This window comes from Gavia stellata, chromosome 8, assembly GCF_030936135.1.
Source record: "Gavia stellata isolate bGavSte3 chromosome 8, bGavSte3.hap2, whole genome shotgun sequence".
In the NCBI taxonomy this organism is placed as follows: domain Eukaryota; kingdom Metazoa; phylum Chordata; class Aves; order Gaviiformes; family Gaviidae; genus Gavia; species Gavia stellata.
In genome coordinates this window covers 1,082,501-1,103,321 of record NC_082601.1, presented here as the reverse complement: position 1 = coordinate 1,103,321, position 20,821 = coordinate 1,082,501, and the positions used below count along the sequence as shown (strand labels likewise).

General features: G+C 40.3%; 1 protein-coding gene across 1 annotated transcript in view; it reads left to right on the top strand.

Moving 5' to 3' along the window:
* GPD2 (glycerol-3-phosphate dehydrogenase 2) overlaps positions 1–18,224 on the top strand; it is a 62,259-nt gene extending 44,035 nt beyond the window's left edge. Inside the window, exons 9-17 of the mRNA XM_059820129.1 lie at positions 4,158–4,351; positions 6,982–7,116; positions 7,363–7,538; positions 8,089–8,220; positions 8,679–8,837; positions 11,330–11,442; positions 11,538–11,616; positions 11,739–11,837; positions 15,538–18,224. Coding sequence (XP_059676112.1) covers positions 4,158–4,351; positions 6,982–7,116; positions 7,363–7,538; positions 8,089–8,220; positions 8,679–8,837; positions 11,330–11,442; positions 11,538–11,616; positions 11,739–11,837; positions 15,538–15,663 — 1,213 coding nt within the window. The 3' untranslated portion in view covers positions 15,664–18,224. The remainder of the gene's footprint in view (positions 1–4,157; positions 4,352–6,981; positions 7,117–7,362; positions 7,539–8,088; positions 8,221–8,678; positions 8,838–11,329; positions 11,443–11,537; positions 11,617–11,738; positions 11,838–15,537) is intronic.
* The last annotated feature ends 2,597 nt before the right edge of the window (positions 18,225–20,821 follow it).

The following is a 20,821-nucleotide window of genomic DNA, read 5'->3' as shown; positions in this document are numbered from 1 at the left end:
TTCTGGCACTGTGCCGATTAGAAGAACAGTTTCATATATTCAGAAAAGACTGAAGTCTTGTAGTTCTTAGTTAAAACTCACCAAGGCAGAACTCCTGCTGAAGCAGAAGGGTGTTTAGTTAGAGCGTCTACAACAGACTTTTGAAAGGCACCTTTTTTAATAATGAGTTTGAGTTGAGTGTACTGATTGCTTTTTCACCTGCCTTAAGAAAACAAGAAGCATATAAAACCTTCCAGAGAAGTTGCCACCTTCATACAAAAACTCTTGTCCTATTAAATCACAAACTCTCTATGCAATGACACTCTGCTGCTATACTCTGCCACATTACGACTCCACTCGCAGTAAATATGAATGCAGCATGTAGGCAATATAATAAGTAGTTCAAAATAACACCATTAAATTCTGACACCGCTGTGGACACAAGCCCACCCACCCGTGGTTGTTTTGGTGGAAAGGACTTGCCTCCCTCTGCTGACCTTGTTACAGAAGAGGTTCCCATGGCACTCAGCGAGTACGCTCTCTGCAGACTCCTGCTTCTTTCCTTATTTGCTGCTGCAAAACCAAATCCCCTTCTACCAAGTAAGCCTAGTCAGTTGAAGCTCAAATATTACCTTTTGGTTTCTGAAGTCATTAGCATCCTAATGGAAATTCACATTTATAGACTTGTCGCAATTCTGTTGATACAGTGCACTTATAGTAATGCCTTCCATATCATCATTGCACTCATCTGTGAATATAAATTTAGACTTCCAGTGCACAACATGTTGTTTTTGCTGGAGCTGTCCCAATAGGACATGACCATAGACTGTAAAATTGAGGCATTTTTGGCCTAGTGTAAAATCACTCTTGCATTCTGTTCTTTTTTTGGTGTCCTTCCACATGAAAAATGGGAAAATGACCTGATAGCTGCTTTAAAGCACTAGCGCTGTGGAGAAATGTGTTGTAATCCTCATTTCCTCATATACTATGAGAAGCACATGTGTGATTGACTTCATGGCCCTACAGCAAAAACATGGAAAGTTTTAAAACTTTGAATCACTTTATAAATTCAAAGTAGAAGACAGCTTGATATGCATGAGGGCTCTGATTTATTTATTGTGTACTAGGCTAATAATTTTAATTGGAAATGTAGAGAATTCTTGTTCTCTTGTTCCCCTGTGTATGTCAGCATGTAGGCATTACTTTTCTTGTAAATTAGTGTCTACCCACATACTGCCTCCACAGTACAGCTGATTAGATAAAACGGTGCTGAATTTCCTTGAGGTAGGATAGCTTAGACCAAGGAACTCTGCTAAATAGAAAATACTCGTCGTATTTAATCTTAGTGGTATCAGGTCTTCTCCTGGTGCCAAGGAATACTCCTCAAGAAATGAAGATTGTCATTTCACTGCATCCACTTGCCTTGTGGTAAATGTTTTATACAATTTTGGACCAGACTCACATAAATGAAAATTTTATAACAGGTAGAGGTTTTTAGATATAAACATAGTTAAGATTTTGTAAAACTAATGTTAACCTAGTGCATTCATTTCCCATGGGTTTCTTACTCATTTATGTTCTTCGTTAATAGTCCCAGTGTTCCTCCTCTCGTTAATTTTATTTTCAGTATACACATATCTATTCTAGTAGCTGCAGTAAGTCTCTTTCACTCCCTGTTGTTTATTATCTGCTAAAATGAAAGAGGGTTTTGGCTACCTTAGTTCAGACAGGCTTCTTGCCTGAAATGTGTTTATGAATGCAATATTTCTTTCCCCTCCCTCCTGACAAGTTTCAGATGTTTTCTGTCTTTCTTGAATTTTCCTGTCTGCTCTGCATTCCACGTTCCAGGTCAATTTGTCTGCTAAACCTTAGTTCTGCTCTATGGAGAGCCACCTATCTGCTCTTTAACTGCATTTGTGATGCTTTGGTCAAATGACTCCAGAACAGCCAATGTTTGGGTGTTAGGACGCTTGTTTTTGATGGGAAACACCTTATTTTAAATGGGGTTTTTGGGTGGCTTTTCAGTTATTTATATAAGATGGAACAAACATTGCAATAGGAGATGGAGAGAGAGCTTCCCAGGGTAGCCAGTAGTTATTAATTCAGTGAATTAATTGGCATATGGGAAACTGTTTCACCCTTTCTCATCATTTGCTATGTAATCTAATTGAAAACACATCAGTCCATAGGTGTTGTGGTGAAACTTAGTTTTAAGTCTTTACTAGTTTCTCTTTCTTCTTTTTAACAGGTTTTATGAAATCACATTAAAAAAAATTCACACGTTTGAGAAAACGTCTAAAGTTTTCTGAATATTCTGATACCATATATTAAATCTCTAGTTTCCTCTGTCTCTAAATCAATAGCTTTTTCATTTTAAAAAGTAATCATTTGTCTGACGTGATTTACCTTTCACAAATCTGTGTTGACTTCCCCTATTAAATTGTACTTCTCCAACTGTATGCTTAAGCTGTCTATAAATATCATCTAAAAAATGTTCTAATATACATGCTATATATGAAATTTTCAGCTTCTCTTCTAGCCTTTCCAGATATTGAAGACTTACCTTCAATAATCAGTTTAGACTTCCTAAAAATGAAATACTCAGTGATTCAGCTTGCGGCTCGCTTAAATAGGTAATTCATATCCAAGCAGGTCTTTGTCTACCTTCAGCTTATTGTGTTAGTAGTTATTTGAGTCCATTGAATTATTCCCTTTTGATGGTCCTTATTACCACCTAAATATATGCTTCCTATCCTCCTTCCATATACTTCCTATATCCTCCTTCCGTTAGCGGGAGTAGATGCAAAAGCTGAAGAATGCTAAACTGACTGCAGATGTTTTTACAAGGACTTCCAGCACCTGAAATGAAAGTCGGTATCTTTCCTTTAAATAAAAATTAACAAAAAAAGGGGCAGCTTAAATGTTTTCCTATATAAAAGGTGTTTACTTTGAAGTGTTTATAGAAACCTTTTGTTTTCTGAAACATAAGCAGAGCTATTTAATAAAGTGATGAGGATAACTGGTTTTGTACCTGTGTAGTTGGGTTTGGGTTTTGTTTTTTTTACATTATACCAGAAAACATTGGTACATAAATTAAAATTTCCTGTACGAAGAACTACTGTTTTTCTTCATTTTTCTGCATCTGTTTGTAGCACTAGCATAAATAAATGAAAAATCTCTGAATACTAGCATCCAATTAGTGTCTGTTAGTCATTATGGAGATGATATCTTTTGCCTTTTTTTTTTTTTCTCAAAACACGGTTCCCCATTCAGGAACACTCTAGTGAGAGCTGGTAGCATTCAGAATATACTTCTTGGTCCAAATCCTTTGGGAGTCTGTGGGCGTTCGTTCCTGGTCGAGTGGCAGGTGCTCAGCAAACTCAGGCTGCTGTATCATTGGAATTCTTCCGTTTAAATCTACTCACAACGCTTATGAGAACAGCAACACTGAAATCGTTTTCTCTACTTTTTCTTTCTGTTACTAACCCCACCCCACCTTTATTGCGATTGCAGGTTGTAGTAGTCATTGGGATTTTGTATGTCTTTACTTTTTGTGCCCTGTTTAGGGAGCAGATAATTGATTAACTTGGGTTAGTAATATTTCATCTTCAATTTTTCTTGGTTTATACACATCAAAACAGAACTAAGGTTCTGTTCTTATTTCTTCCATTTTAATGTGCATTCTGTTTCCGCCCTCCCTTTCCTTTGTGGCATAATATCAATTATTTTCCGTTTTTTGATTAAAAGCCGTTGTTCATTCTATAATGAGTTTCAAGTAATTGCTGTTTTAAAACTTCCAAATGTTTGTTTTTGCAATTCTAATGAGCAAGATTTTCAAGAGTGAATGGAGATGTGAGATGCCAAAGGCCTGATCGCTCAACTTAAGGTTGTGGTCTGCTAACTTGCTTAGGAGATCAAATTCTAGTAATATCTGAGCATGACATTCAAGGGTCTTATTTCTCAAAACTTCTGGGACTACCTTTTAAAGTCAGGCCATGGCCACATGTGAAATCTCTGGTCATCATCTTTTTTTCTTTTTCTTTTTTTTTTTTTTTTTTAATCATTTGACCTAAGAACAAGGGTAATGTTCTAATACTTTGTCTGGGGTACAAGATATGCAGGAACAGACTCCTTGGTGGTGCCTGACCTCTTTGAACCATGTCCCTCCTTTATTTCAGCCCTGATAATATGGGTCTGCTTGACCCAGCCACCAGCGATGGTAGAGTGATTTTCTTCCTGCCATGGGAAAAGATGACTATTGCGGGGACCACAGACAGCCCGACCGATGTTACTTCCCATCCAATACCAACAGAAGAAGATATAAACTTCATTTTGAATGAAGTGCGCAACTACCTTAGTGTTGACGTTGAAGGTAAACCTTTGTCAGCTCTGCTTTTTCCCTGGGAAGGTACTGATAAGTCCGTGGCATTTTGGTTTGAGTAAATGCTGTCTAAAGTTTTTGTGTGACTCTGGTAACTATGGTTCTTGTGCATCTGGGTGTTTCTAAAGCTAGTGGGACATAACCGTCATCTTGATCTATGTATCAGAGCTAAAAAATGATGCTTTTCCAGATATACCTGCACTGCTTGGACTATTTAAATGGAAACTGGTTGATATCTGCACGTTCAGATTTTACAGACCTTTCATCTAACTGGCACTAGCTGTCTAGCTCCACAGCCAAGTCGTTCTGGTCTCTTTGGGTGGCAGATGCAAGGTTTTGCAGAACTGGAACAGTTTGGTCGTACATCAACGCAAGTAGATCAAGTAATTCACCTGCTTTTCTTGAAGAAAGAGTTCTTCTGACTTCCCCTGTGTATTTGTTTTTATTTCCATTTTTCTAGGCATTTTATTCTTAGAATTTACTTCTCTTGATACGGTAAATATCTAATAGTGTTAGTTTTCAGTGGGAGAGGAAAGTATAGTGGGCAAAAAGGGGAATTTATAAAAATTACTTGGTGACAGTTGTCCCCTTCAGTAGCTGAGCTGAGAACACAATTGTTGTAAGATGCTGGCCTGCTTTGACTCAGTGCTGGTTTGAGAGAGAGACTTCCTTCCTTCATAGTGAGGGTTTTTTAAAAAAAATTATGTTGTGAAAGCATTTGTACTCCTGTATTTCTGTTGTAGTAGCAGCATTAAAATAAATCTGAAAGCGCTCAGTCAGGAACATTGCAACATCCTTAGATTTAGGAAAACTTGCTGTCCGGAGATTGGAAATGCTCGATTACTTGTTTCCTGAAGTGGATAATTGATGGTTCTGTATTGTATAAAGTTCAGAAAAAGTCTTCAGGAAATAATTCCTTGAAGTTTCTTGAGCAGAAGTAGATATAAATAAGCGTGGTAGGCCCGACAGGTAGCTGGTAGAGTTAAGACTGCGAGTAAGACAGAGATTTTGCAAGGTCTTTTACAGGAGTACATTATGAAGTGTTTAATTCTTTTGAATGAAACCTACCTAGGTGCACGCTGTTTTTCACATATGCAATTAGCAGTGTTTATAGATTACTTGTTACTGAATTAACAACTGTGCTGGCCATATCAACTCACTGCAGACCTGCCTTTTTGCTGCCAGAGACAGTGCCAGGGTTATCAACTTACACAGGCTTGGATGTGTTCCAACTGTTTAATTATAGTGTCACGCATGCTGCTTTTTCTAGTTTCATTAGTTTATAAACGTAATATGGTATCTTATTTCTGTGATTAACACTTCATTTTGGCAGGTTAAACATGCTGGCAGAGCACCATTGATTTCTGAAATCTATTTTGTGTTCTTTGGGGATATTTTTACATCCTGTTACTGATTTTCAATTATCATCTATTTGAAAGTTGTATAAAAAAAGAATGTTCCAAAGACTTCAGCATAAAGCAAATCAGTCAATTTTTCTATTGCAAATTCAATAAGCAACAAAATTAATTTCATTAAATTCGCTATTCGTCCCGTGTTTTATATATTAAAAAAGTGACTTTCGGAGGCTGGGGTATTTTCCTACAAGTGCTAAGGGCTTTTGTCATTACTTGATGCCTTCAGGTTTTCTTCCTCCAAGCTTACTGAGAAGTCAGGGTTGGCTTTAGGGATATACTTGTAACTGGACAGGAAGCAGCGGAGTAGCATGGGGGTGGCGGGAAGTAAACGGCCAGTAAGTCAGGCTTCTTGTGGAGTGGGACGACGTTTCTGAGGCAGTGATAAGGAGGAGGAAGAGAAGGCAGGGCCGGAAGAGGTGGTTCTGTAAGAGATGTGGACTTGTGTTGGGTGGTTTTTGACAAGTCAGCCAGGCCCTTTCAGGTTGCTGTGCAATGACAAATGCTGGCGTGGGATTCAAGCTTTGGGGATGTGCGACAGCCGACCACAACCTTGCCAATAAATTTTCTCCTTGTGCATATGTGTAACTCCATTTCCGATAAAGGCTGTGGGTAAAGATCACTTGTTAAGAGGAAAACTTGGAAAAATAACCTACAAGCTAGAGAAGAAGTTTTGAAGTTCTAAAAGCAAACGTTACGCTCATGTGGAACAAACTTTGTTTTGGTTTCTAAGATGTAATATAAGGACTGTCCTGTCAGCACAAGCAAACTAGGAGAAGACTTGGTGCTGGGGGATGTATGTTCTATTTTTGGTAGGATTTGTTTTTTGGGTTTGGGATTTTTTTGAGCTGATCAGACGGTTTGACAGTTGACACTCCTTTGGTTGATCAGTACCCAGGATATCTCTATTCTGTTGGATTTTTAACCAGTGTGAAAAAGGAACCTGTCTGTCTCTGTTTTGGGCTGGAGAGTATTACTGATACCAATCAGGGCAGTGCTGTTTTTAATTCTGTAGCCCAGCTTATTCCATTACTTTGGAGAATCTTCTCCAGCTTTTTGAGTTGCTTAACTAACAAGGGTGGTGTGGTGCGGTCCTTGCTTCACAGTGAGTATCTACTCGGAGGCAATGCCATGAAGACCATGGGAGGGATATGAGGTAAATACCCATCAGTTCCTGGCTGACTCTGGCTGATCTTTGGTTCTGGACAGTGAGAAGAGGAGACGTGTTGGCAGCATGGAGTGGCATTCGTCCTTTGGTCACAGACCCCAACTCCAAAGACACGCAGTCGATATCTCGGAATCATGTTGTTACCGTTAGCGATAGTGGCCTTGTCACGATAGCAGGTACTGGAAGTTCTCTTAAAGTATAGCTTTCTTGAGCTTCCCCAGTGTATTTCATTCAAAACTTTGCTTATTACAGGATAATCCTTCATGTTCCTATAACTAGATAATGATCTGTCAGCGGTAGCATGACTGGCTTGTTGGAGCAAGTCTAGTAAGAAAAATGTGATACATAGAATGTGTATAGTACATAACAACCTCCTATTCCTCTTGCTTTCCCCAAATAAAGAAGTAAATGTGTGGTTACAGGTGGGAAGTGGACAACCTACCGTGCCATGGCGCAGGACACCATTGATGCAGCTATTCAGGCACACAATCTGAAGGCGGGTTCCAGTAAGACCATTGGACTGCAGCTGCAAGGGGCCGAGGACTGGAGTCCCACTCTCTACATTAGATTGGTCCAAGACTATGGACTTGAAAGTGAGGTGAGTCATGGTTTCTATTGATGCTCTGATGTTTCTGTGTTCGAGGGTTTTGTTTTTCCGATAGATCTAATACCAGCATAACTTCAGCTGAGAAGCTGAAGACATCATCTAAGACCAGCTTAACATCTGTTGAGCCTGATAAGAGCTTATTATCTGACCGGGGCAAAGATAGTTTTAACAAAAATAAATTCTAGTAATTGTTCTTCTTTTCTTCCCTTTTCCATTCCTCCTAATCTTGACTGTTTCCTGCTTTAAAATGTTATGACATGCTGGGTTCTGTCTTCCTTTGAGCCCAGCAAAATCTATACTTCAGATGTGATGACAGTGTAGCAGAAGAACTGGAGCATCATTAGTCACAGTTGCATTGATACATACATAGTGGTGTCAGTGCTGGTCTAACCCATTCACAATGCGAGTAGTTTCCTCCCACACAATCAAAATCTAATACCCTCTTCAGCCTATTTGTTATTGGTGATAAGAGAATTGACAAGAAAGACATGTGTGTATTTGTGCTTTCAAAAGCAAACTGAATTTGTTTTCAACTCTGTAGGTAGCTCAGCATCTAGCTTCGACATATGGTGACAAGGCTTTTGAGGTGGCCAAAATAGCCCAAGTTACAGGAAAGAGATGGCCTATTGTTGGAAAACGTCTCGTATCTGAATTTCCTTATATTGAAGCTGAGGTATGTGGAAAAACTACGTAATGTTCTTTGATTCTCTTCTTGGGATAAGCACGTTCTAGAGCAGGTCAGTCTCACTCTGTAAAATATCTCCATAAGCCCTTTCCTTGGTGAAGTCCAGATATTTTTTTCTGTTCTTGTTTTTCCCCTTCCCCAGAGCATTCTTTGTTTTTATGTTTATATGTACACATACTAATATGTTTTTATATAATTAAATATTTATAATTATATAGTGTATATATGAAACAAAAAATACACGTTTGATCCCAGATGCATTTTATAAAATGTTCCAAGGAAAAGGGAGCTTTTCAAACCCTTCTCTTGGTTGGGTGGGAACTAGTTACAGAAAGTTCATTCAGCATAGCCAGCCCAGCAGTGCAGTTTGTGATACTAAACATAATTTCCGACAATGCCTGTCTGCTTTCTCATCTGCATTTTTTCCCCTTGTCGTATTGTTCTAGGTTGTCTATGGTGTTAAAGAGTATGCCCGCACGGCAGTGGATATGATTTCACGACGTACTCGCTTGGCCTTTCTCAATGTGCAGGCTGCAGAGGAAGCCCTGCCAAGAATCATAGATATAATGGGGAAAGAACTTAACTGGAGTGAGCAGAAAAAAAAGGTACAAAGGGCCTTTTTCATCTGAAACAGTTTTGTTTTTCTTAAGTAGTTTCCATGTTAACAATCTAAATTAGTTGAATAGAAAACTTCAAGTGATGCTTTCTTCCTGAATGATTCACTTGGTGTATTTCAGTATAAAGATGTTACGAAAATAGCTGTGAAACGAGTTGGTATTGGCCCGGGGGGGTGGAGGGGAAAGTGAAGATCTGTGTCCTGGTGTTCCCCAACTTCAAAAATTAAAGCAGACTTGGCATTACCATCCTATTCCTGTTCAAATACTTTGTTTACTGACACTTTTCAACAGATCTGCCTCTGAAAAGGAGGATCTTGTAATCTGTGTCACTCCTTTTTGTCTGCTGTGTCTTTTGAAAAGTGATGATACTGAGTTTGTGCCATTCTCTGGCCTAAATTAATGTTTAAGGTCATTGTTAGCTTCCTATGCCCCCAGTGGGTCTGTGCTCAGACATACAGCCTGGGACTCATCTCACTTTACTTGCAGTGTTGATAACAGGCTGTCTTTATCAAAACTAGTCTCTGTATGCCTGCTCTGTAGTAATCAAACGTTGGTCCAATGACTTACCCTAATGAAGGCATCTGCCGTGCAATGCATTGAATTGCACCCTATGGCCCTGTTTAGATCTCCACAAACTGTCAGGAGTACCTTGGATAACTAGCTTAGATGAGACATCCCATTTACTGATGTGAATCCTGCCCTTTCTGAACTATCACATCATGTTAGGTACTGATTATCACTTCTTTCTGTCATCATAAAAAGATAAATGCCTAGAATACTGGAGGCTGCGCTTGTAATGCTGTCCAGAGTACGGCAGAGGAAGGGCAGTGCAAGGGGTGCTGTACCCAAATGGGACACGTGGTCTGGGACTTCTTTCACTCTGAAGCAAACAGAACCTGTGAATGCTCACCTAGCTCTTCCACTCCAAAGGAGATGGGAATTTTCCCTTGGACTGTTCATGAAACCTTTTAGCCAGTTAGAAGTTTGGTTAACATTCTGGAAGGAGCTCACTTGAATCCTGCTAGCCAGAGGACCTGCTGTGATCCTGAAGCCTCCCCACAGGAGTGCATAAAGACAGGGATACCATCATGTCCCAGTTGTGAGCTTTGTTGCTTGTGTGCACATATGTTAGGCAACCTCATAGTCAGAGGTGTTTGAAGTTAGAGGAGTCTCACCCTTACCCAATGAGATTTTGCTCATTACTATGTTAAACAAAGCTATATCAATTCTTCCATAACAATAGATTAGAAAATTGGAAGCTTGCAAAGTGAAGAATTTGAAACCAGCATGACGGTATATGGTTGCATGGACAGCCTTAACTCCAGCAGCCCGTAGCTGGGGAGTTAGGCACCCCTTCTCACTGTAACCTGCAGGAAGGAAAATCAACAAGTACTGCATGCACCTGTAAGACTTACAAAGCCATCTTTGGCATGTGTGAGCTTACAAATGCCAGCAAGGCAGTCTCTGCTTTCCCTGAATGTCCACTGGGGTTTCTTCTGGGCAAGTCTCCTTTTTGAAGTGCTACATTTTTACAGCAATCTTGCATGTGCTCTATTTCAACTTGACAGACGAGGCAATTCAATGCCTATCCAGAAGAGCGTTCGTTAATTTAGATCTTATAGTAACACCATTAAATAAGTCTTTGTTGGTTTGGGACTTCAAGGCTAAATTGTGTGCTTAGATTGAAGTATGTAACAGTAGTCCAGTATAGTTTAGTTGGTCTCCTAATAGGCCTTCCCGAACAAGTCTTTGCTAGATGAAGCAGCTTACATACACATGCCTGGGAATCTTTTTCTGTTACTGCGACCGTTACTTGGCATGCTTACTCGTGTTTGTTAACTGCAGTGCGGACTATTTGATATCGGTGCCCATGTGGCAGATGCTTGTATCACTCTTAGAACTGTGTTTGGTGTATCCATCGCTGTAGAAAGAACTCTGTTCTACAGTACTTTATGTATGTCAGGTGTTTATTGCTCATTAAAAAACTGGCTATGGAAGACCTTGCACTGAACTTTCAGGTAATAAATTAATTTTGCTACCATCAAGAAAACTAGTTTAAAACATAAAGAACCTGCCTAGTGTTGAGCCTCCTGATTTTTAGGAGGGTTTTTTTTGCTGATTTTAGATGGGTGAAACATTGTACTAAGATACCAGCTGTGAGTCAAACAGCATTTTGTAGGCCTGACCTGCAAGTGCCATTCTTCATGAAATAGGTAGACATACCATGTGTGACTGAAGGCTTGGTATGGTTCTAAAAGCGTTTACTCAGTAATTAGAAGTCTTTACTAGACTTGATATCTCTTTTCAAGCACAAAAAGTGCCTAAGCTTAACTTATTTTTTTAAAATACGTTTCAGGTACCATTTTTGGACCTTACATGAATTCTAGTTAAGTGGAAGAAGCTAATAAATACTATATTAGAAATAATTGTGTAAGATCTTGCTATTCCTCAGATACACAGTTTTTCTTTTTTTGATGTAGGAAGAACTTGAAGCTGCTAAAAAATTTCTCTATTATGAAATGGGCTACAAAGTAAAATCAGATCAATTAACAGACAGCTCTGAAATCAGTCTGTTGCCTTCAGATATTGAAAGGTAAGTAAAGTAAGAGAGTTCCCTATGCTGCTAGGAATGAATACCTGTCATTCTTCTGAGTGCAGTTTTTCCCACTGATAATCCTTATCTTGCAGGTACAAGAAGCGATTCCACATGTTTGACAAGGAGAAGAAAGGGTTTATTACTATACTGGATGTGCAGCGTGTCTTGGAGGTAATGTTTCCCTGTGTTCTTTTAGTTTCCTTTTTAAGCATCTTATCTAAATTTCAGACTGTGGCATAAATAGTGTTCAACAATCCAGTCGACTTACTTCTGTGCTTTTTTTTTTTGTCTAGAGCATCAGCGTGCAAATTGCTGAAAATACGCTTCATGATATTCTAAATGAAGTGGATCTGAACAAAAATGGACAGGTTGAGCTCAATGAGTTTTTGCAGGTAGGTGTTCCTTTGTTACAAGAGAAGCTGTAACTTTAATGATCAAAGGCATAGGTATTTATTTTTTCCCCTCTCTGCTGAAGGGCTGGGTTGGAGACTACGTGAGTGTTAAAATTGAGTAAACACCCTAGTGTTGATGCTTTTTGCCAGATCACAAGATAAGTGACACGCAGAGCCATCCTCAAGCAAGTTTGAAATTCAAGGATATTTTTTTCACGTGCAGAAACAATGAGGCCCAAAGAACAGGTCCAATTTACAAAGTATGCCACAGTACAGACCTGAATTTGGCTTTTTTAATACAGCAATGCTGTTTAAATATATTTAAAATGATATAGTTGTCCATTGGAAGGTATATGGCACAGTTACGCATGCTGACATTTATCTGAGTCTCTTAAGTGATTAGTAGTTTCTAAACTATTTTGAATATTTTAAAGAATGAGCTTGTGGTTAAAGCACATCCAGTCCGTTTTAACTCCTGGATTGGCTAACGTTACCTCAGTTTGTATGAAAGACATTACATTGGTAACCCACATATCTGCTTTTTTGCAGGGCTTTAAAATAAAATTAAGGGTGCTACTGAAATGTTTGTTTGCCCAGCTCCTCTTGGATATGCAGTTTGCCCGCCAGCTTTGTTTTTGTAGAGTCTTTCTTGGTGTGGTATTTCAAGTGACTGCCATGTCTTTCCTGCATGGTGGCAATGATGAATGCCGAACATGAGATAAATTAATGCTGGGGATTTTGGTCAATGTCAGCCCTTTCTTCACTGTGTCAAGTTAAACAAACAAGATCAAGGCAAAGGAAATGGTAATTGTCTCTCTCGAGATGAGCTGTAGATAAGAGCAGCATTGTTGAATCTAAATGCAGAAAATTTTCACAGGTTGTGTCCAGCATTAGAAAAAAGGACTATTTATTTGCCTAAAATGCAGCAATTTAGCTGGGTAACTGAAATGCACTTGGGGGAAGGGGGAGAAAAAAACCCCAGACAAACCACAGGAGGGGAAAGAAGAAACAATGGCTTTGGGAGTTCATGTTTACGTATTCAAATATAAGAGAAAATCACAGCTGGTTTTCTGGCTGTTGAAAAGGGTCTTCCCCTTACATCCCTTTGCATGTGAAAACTTTTAACTTGTGGCAGGGAACCCACCATTTACTGTCAGGGCTGTGTTAAACTATAATTTGGTTAGTTTGGACACATTGTGGTTAAGTTGAAACAAGTAGTAATTATGTCTTCTGTGGATTTTTTGGTGGCTTTCGGGGGTTTTTGCTTTACTGTGCTGAATAGTCTTGTTAGGGCTTGTCTGCCCTAAGTCATTATACCTGTGAAATATAAAAAGTCACTGTTTTGGTATGGTTTCACAGTTACTTTTGTAAAACTGTGTAACTCTGTGGCTGCTGGCTTCTCCTATGCATTTCACAAGGCAACCTAAATATTTAACACTAGTGATTGGCACTGCAGTAATGATCGCTTGTGCCTATGCACCTCCTTCCTGGAGAGGCAGAGAGCAGCACACGGGGAGCTGCTGCGTAGCCAAGCGCTAAGTAGGAAGTGTGGTAATCAAATTAACAGGAGGTTGCCATGGAAGGAACAAAATACATTAAATGTTTGTTTAATTTTTTTAATGGATCTGTTAAGTCAGTTCCCAATACTTTTGTGTTTGCTTTCTGAAAACTTTCAAGTAATTGCATTTTACCGCAGAATGCTTGTGGAAAGCCGTCTGCAAATATTTGTGGACATTTATATTAGAATATAGGAACACGTTGTACCAGGGTGGCTGCGTAGCGCTCTGGGTGGGGAACAGAGCAATGCCAAGTGCTTTCATTTGGCCAACTGCAGATTGCCAGGGTAACTCAAATAATGGTCTTGAGAACTGGTCCCGGCAGACACCGATACTTACAGGTGTTTCACAAAGAGAAAGCGGACTGCATTGATCAGCGTTTAATACAAACAGGTTGTTCCGCCGTGGCAGGGTGGCAGAGCTCTGACAGTGTTTAGGTGCACACGGAGCTGTCTTACAACAGTGACTTTTTCTGAAGACTTGCATATGGAAGCCTAGTGCTGCTGTCGTTTATGCTCAAGAAAGGAGGGGGACTTTGGGAACTAGTTTTGGTATGTAAAAGCAAAAATATCCCCACGTTAAATCAGGAGGAAGCTTTTTTCCCAACAGCAGATTTCCTTCGGGGTCCTGACAGACCCATGTACCAGAAACTCTTGTTTTCATGGCAGTGCCAGAGGGATCAGCCATCTTTTTTGTGGCCACTTCCCCAAAGAGCGTGCAGTATAGTCAGACCAGACAGACACAAGCCTGGTAGTCGAGTGTATGGTCAAGGAGCGCAAATGGGTGTGAGGGCAGTGCCTCTCCTCTCCGGGCCTCCCTGTCTGTGCATAGGGATCGCTCTGGAAGTGGGGAGGGAGGTGAGGGAGAATGCTAAGCCCAAGCGATGGTGGGCTTCCCTTGCTGGCTGTAGCTACTGCTCTTACTGCTGCTGGTCCTCTCCTTCCCGACTCAGTCATCTGCCTTGCCTCCGGGCTGCACAGGGTAATCAAAATGCCTTCCAGTGTGGGGAGGTTTTTCCAGCCTTAGCTGGGTCTGTAAAGCACGGGGTTCCCTTCCCCTCCCAGGTACTCGCTCCACCTTTGACAGGGTTGATACCACATTTGCATAGGTCCAGCTGCAGATATAATTAATAGATTTTGCAATGGAAGGGAAGAAATCTGAAGGATCTTTAGGACTCAATGGCAGTAAGAAATTGCATTTTGTAAGTGCCGACTGCTTTCCATAGTAGTCCTTGAGAAGCTGACTGCATGTAATTTCAAGTCTAATGCTCTCTTTATCCATGGGATAAAAAAGAATTAACTAAGATCTTAGCACTCGAGTGTGTTCGTTAAGATAGAGCTGAGTCCAGTTTCAAGGACTTAAAGGCAAATTAGTTTAAAAAGTCCATAAAGGAATTTGGATTTGAAAAAATTGTGGGAAGTCAAGTACACTATCTCTATAAAGAAGGGTATATGAATGAAGAAGGGTATGGCCCAGGGTCAGTGGTAGATCAGGAATGGTTGTCTTCTATTAGTTACATCTTTCAGATATTTAAAGAAAAAAAAAAGCAGCACCCATGAAATAGACAGGTTCTCCTACATTCTTAAATGTCACTGAAAAACCCCTGGTGTTGATGGTTGCCTGCACTGTTACTTCCAAATGGATTGTACTTGGTACTTCTACTTTTCCTGCCACCCATGCCTTGCCAAAACCTTCACTGACATTTCTGGAAAATGTAAATGAGCTTTGAGGGGAGTCTTTGAAACCATACAGAAGTTTTGCTTTATATACGGAAAAATCAGTTCTGTATATTCATTAACTGTTTTGTCCAGGAGCCGGTAGCAAGTGTTAACTCGGCCATTTAGACTGGAAGCGTGTCAGTGTCCACCGTCGGTGGCCCAGGGGCAGGACAGCCAGCCGCGTCCGCGCATTTCTCGTGCAGAAGAGCTAATAGCACCAAGCTGCGTGACACTGCTGGGGTTCTGTGCCCCGTAGGCTGTATTGGTGGAGGGCTTGTGTGGCGTCTGCTCAGGGACTGGTATCGGTTGCAGTTACCCTGCTGTCCGTCTGTTTGCTGAGGTCTTTCCGAGAGGGGCTGTACCGTCTACCTTTGTTCTTTGTCTTGCAAATGAGTTAACAGGATGCTCTCCCTCTTGTGTCTTAAGCTCATGAGTGCTATTCAGAAGGGCCATGTGTCTGGAAGCCGGCTGGCTGTGCTCATGAAGACTGCCGAGGAGAATCTGCATCAGAGGGTGGTGATTCCGGTGGACCGGAGCGGTGGTGGACTGTGAGTTCAAACACATCTGCTCGCAGCCGCAGCTAACAGAGATGTGTAGCTGCGTCTCTCTGCTGAAGAACATTCCAGTGCTTCTGATTGTCCTTGCTTGTTCAAGATGACCGGTATCTGTCTGTCAGTGTAGCTCTTGCAAAAATACACTGGTGCATTTGTTTTCATTATTAATGGTTTTCTGTGCAGCTCTTAACACTCCAGTATGTGGCCTTTTGGATTGGGAATTCTTCAGACACGGGGGTTTATTACCAAGAGTTCAGCAGTACAGTCTGGAAAGACATGGGTGCGCAGACAAGCACACGTGCACGTACTGCCTTGTTCATTAACTTTTACATCACCTTTACTTTCAAAGAAAGTGATGCTCAGAAAGTGAATCCTGCCTTTAAATGTGTTGCATCGAGTTTTGCAAATATGCGTTTAGTACTTAAAAGCTGCTGATCTGTCCTCTTCAACAAAGAGCAAGAGAGGGAAAGCTGCTGTTCTGGATTGGAGGTAGTATCGCAAAAGGAACACAACTGACGCTTCCTGAGGTAGTGATTACGGTGAAGAACTGTCATGAGCCTTCCATGGTTGGTTTTGCTCTTTTGAGTGCTGTTATTTCAGTGGTACCAATACTTGGCCAGACAAAAATATCAGCAGTATGAAGCTGGAAAACTACGAGACATCTTGATTAATCACCCAAACTAATAATTCAGTTGTTAGCTAGGGGACAGCTTTCCTTTCTCCCGTATTAATAAAAATAAGCTTCCTTTAATAAGTAGCATTGTCTAGCAGGTGGTGTTTTATGCTGTAAAGTGCTTCCTACTGTTTCCAGTTTTGGACAAACACTGATCATATGTAGAATATGGCAGGTTTTGATAGCGTAGCAGTCTTAATTGTTTATTTAAAAATGCTCAAACACAAAGTGAAACAATGAAACTTGTTTTGCATTCCACTAACTTTTCTATAAAAGTGAAAGGGCTATTTTTCAGCAGATTAATGAAAAAAAAAAAATTAGTATCACTCACTCGAGCTGTTGTCAACCATGTTGTATCTATTTGCCCTTCTGTTGTTAGATTGACTAGGTTCAAGGTCAGATGGAAGGTTTCTGCCTAATGTGGAACAAGGAAGGGAAAAAAGTAAGAATGGTTTATTGATGAATTTGTTATTCTGCTGTATTCTTTTGAGTATAAATACCAATTTACAACTCAAAACAAGCTTCAGTTCTGAGGTGTCAGAATATCTACTTGTGTAAAATGTGATATATTTTAACTGATGTCACCAATTTCACTAATGGAAAGTAACAGTACAGGAATGAACAGCAAAGATTACTCTGGTATTTTAAAAGGGAAAATGATCACATACGCAAAATGGAGATGCTGAGGAGTGTTTGTATGTAGCATAGTAAGTGCATATGTTGTGTTTGTCTGGAGAGGCAGAGTCCTTTAAAAAAATTTCAAAATTCAGGTGTTTAAAAATAGTAGATTTAAAAATAAAAAAAGGGCAAGCCTCACTTAAAATTCAGTCAATGGTTATATTTCTGTCAGTCCAAACAATTGGTAAAATCTGGAGGGAAGGAGACGGTCTCGGGTAAAATGCCTTTCAGATGGTTTTTGCATGTTAAATTTTTTTTTGATGCTGCCTAGTACCAAAACGCAGATATTGTTAAGGGGTTATGGCTTTTTTGCTTCAAGCCCTGTGCTAGTCAGGCACAGGCTATGCGAATGAGGAGTTAGCACATTTGACTATGTAAGAATTTTTTTATGAACAAAGGGGTTTATTTCTGTGGTCCTGTAAACTTTTTGTTTTGAAATATGTTCCAGTGTATTCAGGTAAAGTATGTAATGTTTGACACAGCTTTGTATTTCCAAAACCCTTTTCATATAAGAACACAGTAACAGCTTTTACATGTACTGCAGAATTGGAGGGAAATGAATGTACAATACATAGGTTATTTTGGTTCAGTGAGCAAGGTAAGGAGGGAAGGGGTTTAGGATTCTACTATTAACAATAATTTAAGGGGAAAAAAAATAAGTAAAAGTAATGACACCTTTTCCAGGCCACATAAAGAAAAATATTGACAATATTTAACATCTTTTGTATGGTTTAAAGAAAAATTATCCTCTGCTCCTCTAGAAATGGCACTGTTAAGAATTAATAATACAAGTTTACCTGTCAAGCCAGGATTTTCTGCTTTGTACCCAAAGTATACTCTTTGTTCTCTTGTTTTAGTAATACAGAATGTGACTTCGGGATTTTCTTGGCTATACGTGTGTCCTCCGATATGAATTTGCTTTGCATCTTAGGCACTTTACTGTCATGCTTCTCTGCTCTTTTGTATGGCACAGCAAGATCTTGTGTGACTACCTTGTGCAACAAGAGAGGGTTGCATGTGTTACTTAAAACCGCTAAATCTATACATGGGAAAAATCTGGGAGTATTTATTTATCACCTCACATTTATTTTCAGGAATGCTGGCTTTGTTGTTTTTGTTTGTTTGGTTTTTTCCATGTGAATGTACTGTAGAAAGAGTTGTAAAATGTCAGTGTCTTGCATTGTTCTGATCCTAGGTGGAAAAACAGTAATGTGGTATTTTTCTCCCCCCCCCCCCCCCCCTTTTTTTTTTTTGTTTGAGGTGGGAGTTGGCTTTCTGGATGGGGGGTTTATTTGGTGTTTTAAATAAACTGCACGCTTGGGGGAGTGGGGATGCATATATGTACAGTGTGTTTATGTATGTGTCTATAAATACATGCGTATATACTTACACACATACGTACACACTGCACGTTTTACATGTGGCACTTAGGTATTTTGTTAGGTTACTGTTCTAGACCGAACTGTTAAATACTGTGTTTGAGGCTGGGTTGTCATTTTTATAACTGTCTTGGTGTTTTACTGCCATTATTTATTACTTTTGATATACAGAATGAGCCGCATGCATTTATAGAGCAAGAAGAGGATGTATTTAATGTGCCTTGTTTTCAACTGAGTAAGAACTGAAAGCATGAATTAATAAACTGATTAAAAACGGTCCCTTCACTGGCAGTTTGTTGTGGCAGTTACAAAAATAACTTTGACTAGCTTTGAAAAAGTTTATTTTTAAAGGAAAAATGTTCAGGTAGATGCTTCTTAGAAAACACAACAGAATTTTGTCCATGCTTTCCCATTTTAGCTCAGAATTTAGCACTTCATAGTTTAAAAGTGAAAATTAGGAGTTAATGCAGCACTTAGCATTCTTGGGATGTAGGAGCTGTGTGTGTTCGCCGATGACACGCAGGGTAAGGCATTCTGCACTGCCGCCTCATACTAAAATTACAGCCAGCCAATTGGCCTGGATTTTGGGGGGGGGGGGAAATGCCAGTCGCAAGTGTTCCTTTGCACACTGATGAATTTTATCATAACTAAAATCAATAGAAATGAATGGAAGAGATTTCATAATCCATTTTGATCATTTTACATGTCAAGTTAGTCCAGGGTTGCCATGTGTTGATAAATGTTCTGACAGAAAAAATGCTATATATTTTCATTGTCAGTAAATCAGTAAAGCTGTTACCAGTTTTAACGCAATTTTTATAATCTCCATATTATTTTATAGGTTTTAATTTACACTTGTAATGGGGATATTCCACAGCTGTGATGTAGCTGTGCTGAATACAGGGGTTGTATACGTGCAGCCAGAACAGCTCCCCTCTGCATGTCCCCCACAGAAATAAGCAGGACCGATACCTCCAGAGTATATGATTATGAATTTTATCATAATCTGCAGTGTGTAAGTAATGTCAGAAAACGTTCACTACAATCATCTTCGTCCCAAATATTCTGCAGCACTAAAATTGCCTTGGGTCACGATCCTGAATTTGCTACTCAACGCAGAAGTGAAGTGAATAGGAGTTTTTCTGGAACGGTATTGTGTGGCTGGGTTCCCTTGCTTTGCACGGTTTCTCCACTGAATGTTCAAAAATTCAGATTTATTGCGACTTATGTTCACTTGCGCGCTGCAGCCTGTTGTAGAAATACGATATGGAATATCATAGCAACATTAATATTTAAGCGTTGATGCCTGAGCTGGGTGTTTCCCGTGTCAGATACGAACTGATTGCATCTGTTGAGGAGAGAAAACCATCTTCAGTGGGGATGAATCTTTGCCACTAAGTAAGTGTTGTTTATCCTCGCTGAAAAAGAGGGGTTTTCAGGTTTGTGAGGTGTGTTCTGCCTCAAGGCTTTTGTCCTCGTTCCCCTATTGAACCAGCCCCCCCGATTTCTGCATGCCCGTACCCTGACACAGGAGCGCTGGCTGCACAAAGCATGTGCAGGGCTGCTGTGGCTGGCGATTACAGGCTGCGTTTCAGAATCGATACTTTCTTCACTCAGAGGATGCTGCTGATGCAGGCATGCGCCGGGATAATCTCGCCTCGTCTTATTTTGCAAATAAAGGCAGAGATTAAATTTTGCTCCCCTGAGCAAGCCTTTAGCTTGCTCGGCTTTTTCACGACAGCCTTCTGCAAGGGCTGTCACGTACGTTAGATTATCCAGTTGGATACGAGCAGGGGGACTGGTTTCTGTAAAATCTTGGGAAGTTTTAACTGTATATTTAACTGAACTTGATCCTCAGCAAATGCCAGCATCGGCCGGCATGCTTTGTCTGCCTCCTCTGAACCACTGCAGCCCGAGACTGCTCAGTGCGACTCGGCAGGCTGGGGCTGCGGTCAAACTTTTCATGTTTCGGCAGGTGAGGCTATTTTTATTCAGCGTCAGCTGTGGTTTTTTTAGAGCTACACCCAGCCGGCCCTGCTGCGGTGGGGCTGTGCCTTCGCCCTGCAGTAGGGCAGTGCTGCAGCTGGATGCGTGTCACTGCTTCTCCTCCACAGGCTTTATTTAACTAAATAAGGCAAACTTGGTTCTGTCTGACCAAGATACCGTAATCTGTTTGTCCAACTGATGTAAATGTAATTAGGTTGATCAGTAGAACTGACAGAAAGCGAAGGGAGCTGGCTCGGTGTAACCCGATGCGAAGGTCCCTTTCAAAGGCAGCCTGCCTGCCTCCCCAGCCTCCCCCAGAATAAACACAGGACTTCGCTGCCTTTAATTGTCTCGCATCTAAATTGTTGCTCAGTTTATTTTACTGAAGTGCCCAGATTCATTTTTTATTTTTGCATATCCACAATTAACTGATTTGCAAG